General features: G+C 43.1%; 1 protein-coding gene across 1 annotated transcript in view; it reads right to left on the reverse strand.

Annotated features, from left to right (window-relative positions):
* The window catches only part of LOC109536466 (putative vitellogenin receptor), a gene marked incomplete at its 3' end in the record, with an annotated part of 12,256 nt that overhangs the window by 1,784 nt on the left and 6,361 nt on the right, over positions 1-4,111 (reverse strand). Inside the window, 8 exon segments of the mRNA XM_048667437.1 lie at positions 315-494; positions 546-711; positions 770-1,036; positions 1,120-1,208; positions 1,262-1,482; positions 1,547-1,721; positions 3,341-3,527; positions 3,586-3,735. Coding sequence (XP_048523394.1) covers positions 315-494; positions 546-711; positions 770-1,036; positions 1,120-1,208; positions 1,262-1,482; positions 1,547-1,721; positions 3,341-3,527; positions 3,586-3,735 — 1,435 coding nt within the window.

A 4,111-nucleotide genomic window follows, 5' to 3' on the forward strand; every position in this document is an offset into this window, starting at 1 on the left:
TGTGAGGATGGCACTATCGTTCCCGAAAAAAAAGCCTGTGGCGATATTTTGGCAAGTTGCTGACGATAATTTTGCAAAAATCAACAGTAGCTCTTAACGCAATTTCCAAGGATTCAAACCGATCAAATTCCACGAAAGCACGGGAGATCACTTCGCCCACTGCTTCATCGCCCTTGATGATGTCCAGCGCAGTTGTGGACGAAACGTCAGGAAGAAATTCCCATGAAAATCATTTCTATATGTGATTTGACCGGCCATGAAAGCCTTCATAACCAATTGGTATGTTCATTAACTGGTTCAGGTGTTGTGCTCACCTGAAACCATCGCCACATCTGCACATCGGGCCTGCTGGCGTTTTGATGCAGTCCTGACTGCAGGGGTTGTTCATCGACTCGCAGGATTTCGAGCACAGTCCGCCTTCATCAGACTCGTCGAAGCAGTCGTGCTTGTCGTTGCAGAGCAACTCCACGCTGATGCACGCGCCTGATTTGCATCTGCACCGAGAAGTTAAGGTTTCTCGCTGCTGAACTACCAGGAAAAGTTACCTGAATCCATCATCGCAATTAGTGTGAATCAATCTGGAAGTTTGCTTGGACTCAGTGTGGCAAATGGTGGCATTTTCGTCACTGTGATCGCCGCAGTCGTCGCTTCCATCGCACACCCACAGATTGGAGATGCATTTTTTGTTGCCGCACTCGAAGGCATCGGGACCTGGATTCGCATCAGCCTGGATTAGCAAAAAAACAGGCACTTTTTCCAGATAAACTACCGCAATTTGAGCAATTCATTTCGTCTTCTTTCTGCGGGCATTCCGCAGTTCCATTACATCTAGCAGCTTTGCTCAGGCAAATGGTCTGATTCTTCGGGCAAGCGAACTGATGTTCTCCGCATGCCGAGCTGGAGCTTCCACTCAGCAGATAGCAGTTTAGTTCATCCGAATGATCGCCGCAATCATTCAAGTTGTCGCAAATCATCGATTTATCGATGCATTTGCCATTGTTGCACGTAAACATCGCGGGGCTGCATGTGAGGAGATCTGCAAGACATTCAACGCCTTGAAGTCGAACTGCTTGTTCTAAAAGTTTGAACTGTTCAATTATCCACTTGAAAAAAACCTACCGCAATCAGCATGTTCATCCGAAAGATCTTTACAATCGTACTCATGATCGCATTCCCAGCTCTTTGGAATGCACTCGCCGGAGTCACACCTGCAAGATTGAGTTAGTTTCGATTCGATTTAGAGCGGTTTGCGTGGACTGACCGAAACTGTGAAAACGAGCACACATTCTCCAGACAATTGTTCTCATCGGAATGATCGGCACAATCGATCACACCATCGCAAACAAACCGATCACCGATGCAGGTTCCGTCGCCACAAGCGAACTTGTTTGGAGGGCATTTTTTCGCCGTTGATTTGGCCATGCACTGCAGCTCATCCGACTTGTCTTTGCAGTCGAAATGGTGATCGCAGACTTGCTTTTCCTGATTTTACCACCCAAAAACAAAAAAATTTCGTTGCAATCGAATGAAGCGCTTGAAGACCTACCGGGATGCATTCTCCACTTTGGCAGCCGAAGTATCCAATGGGACAGCGAACGTTCATCTTGCAGTCGTCCTCGTCTTCCCCGTGAGGACAGTCCAGTTTTCCGTTGCATTTCAATGTGCTTTGAATGCACGTGTTGGACGTGGTGCACATGAATTCTTCAGCTTCACACGCGTGTCTGGAAAAGTCACTTGCTCGATTAAAATGTTTGTTTGGGTCTCTCTGTATATGGTGGTCCAGTTTCACAAACTGTATTTTATATACACTTAGGGCACGCCACTGACTTTGCATCAAACAGAAATTACTTATGCATTCTTCATTCAGTTTGGCAGAGAAGGTTTTCTGCAATTCTCTGTACAGCTCAGCGTTTTCAGTTAGAAACTAAGAAATAATTGATAATCTAGTAGAGAAATGACAGTGTGGTCAATGGAATTAGACCAGCGGTTTGTCCACCCAGACCATCGGACTTAAATCCACTGGACTTTCACGTTTGGAGACGTGAAGATGAAGTTTTTCTGCTCGTTAAGCGAACGAATTCTGCAAGCCTGCAATGATGATGCAAACCTGTTTTCTTTCAAACCGAAGGAATAATGCAAAAGTGATTTTTCTTCTACGAAAAAGCAGTGGCGTATCATATTTGTCTTTTAAAACTTCCATTAGCGTGTTAGTAACAACAGAAAAAATCGTTTTTATTGGAAAATTTGCGGCCTTGTTGGCAATTATCGCCTGCAAAAACTCGTTTAAATACCCACAACCGTTCGGCAACAATGAAAAATTTGGTTTTTTAATGCCCAACTTAAACCCGCTGTATTTTCTTAACGAAGCGTTTCTCGAAGATAAAATGAACGTTGTCCAGTCGAATATGCCCCAACTTTGAAACTGGATAAATTCTGATTGTTTACAGCGATTTGGTATCTGTTTGACGCGGTTTAAAACAATTTTTTTTATTGTTAATCAATTTTCTGATGAAAATTAAACACTACGGATTTTCTACAGGGTGGCACATGGAAAAACGCAAAAGTTTGCAACTTTCGCCATGTTGCTAGTTGGACAAAAACAGGTTTTTTTGGATGTTAACGCACAAAACTTGAATTTTTCGGCCATCAGTCTGGCAGCGGTAACTTTTCTGCTCTTGCACCGATTTTCACGATCTTGAGCTCATGTTGAAACTTAAAGTTCAGGCGAAAGACAGACAGAAGTTAAAACGAAAATTCGATATACAGGGTTGCACAAAAAATTGACTAAATCAGAATTGCTTCGAAAATCTGTGATTCTGAAAGCGTTCCAACTGAGTGAAGTTTACTTTCAAATATTTCATTCATTCATGCAACCCGGTATATTGAGTTTTAGCTTCTGCACGAACCCCAGATTGTGAAAATTGGGGCAGGAGAAAAAAGTGATCACTGCAAGGCCAAAAATGAAATTTTTTCGGTCCACTCTGTTAATATGCGGAATGGCAAAAACTTCAAAAACGCTTTTCTGGACGTGAGGTTTACATTAATGCCTGTGGTGTTGAAACGGAAAAAAATCGCTTTTTGTCCATCTGAGAATACGCGAAACTTTCAACAATTTTGCATTGGTTCATTTGCCGCCCTGTAGGAGCTCTGCTGCACAATTTTTTTGCAATAGCACGCACTAACCGAAAAATGATTGCGCTGAATAAGGCCTCAAACAGAAACCAAATCGCTCTAAGCATTCACAACTTATCCTGTTTCAAAGTTAGTCTAAGGTTGATTTTGGTCCCCTCTGACTGACTTGACAAAAGCATTTGACCGCATCATTTCAATGCGAAAATACCTGATGCTGCAACGTTTCATATCACTGTCCAAGACCATTCGGGCGGGACACGCACAAGTTGCGGTCTTGTGAGCGGGCAAGCACAAATGGCTGCAGTTTCCGTTGCTGTGCTCGCATGGACTGTAGGGAAGAACGCCTGGAGTTACTGAGGCCACATACACATTGAATACATGCTCAGCTGGTAAATCTGAAATTTTCCCCGGTTTTCATCGCAGTATGGTTTGCGCAAACTTCCCCGCTCTTACCAATGGATATTGTTTGGGTGTTTTCGCCAGAACTCTTGTCGGCCCAGTAAAGCGTCTTGGAATACTGATTGGTCCAGAATAGGTCTGAGTTAAGAGCGGTCAAGTCCGAGAATATGGAATATGTTTTTTTAAACACATGCCGCTCGTCTCCTGTGGAGAAATTAACAAACATTTCTTTTATTGAGACACCCGGTGTATTATTGGATAATTGAATTGCGCGGTCAATTTCAACCTGACTTGATGTGTCACACTTGGGATCCACCGACCACCATTTTGCCGCAATGTTGCAATAACTCCAAATTTGACATTCTCTGTCAATTTCAACCTGACTTGAAATTGACAGAGGATGACAAATTTGGAGTTATTGCAACATTGCGGCAAAATGGTGGTCGGTGGATCCCAAGTGTGACACATCAAGTCAGATAAGTTCTATATTGTTGAGGCGGATTCATTTTTTTACAAACTTCTTGTTGGGTATTTCGCCTCAAGAATTTTTGTCTTTAAAAATGACAGAATTTCCTCACGT

Source organism: Dendroctonus ponderosae, unplaced genomic scaffold, assembly GCF_020466585.1.
Source record: "Dendroctonus ponderosae isolate FM_Combo_2020 unplaced genomic scaffold, Dpon_F_20191213v2 Dpon_F_20191213_6, whole genome shotgun sequence".
Taxonomy (NCBI): domain Eukaryota; kingdom Metazoa; phylum Arthropoda; class Insecta; order Coleoptera; family Curculionidae; genus Dendroctonus; species Dendroctonus ponderosae.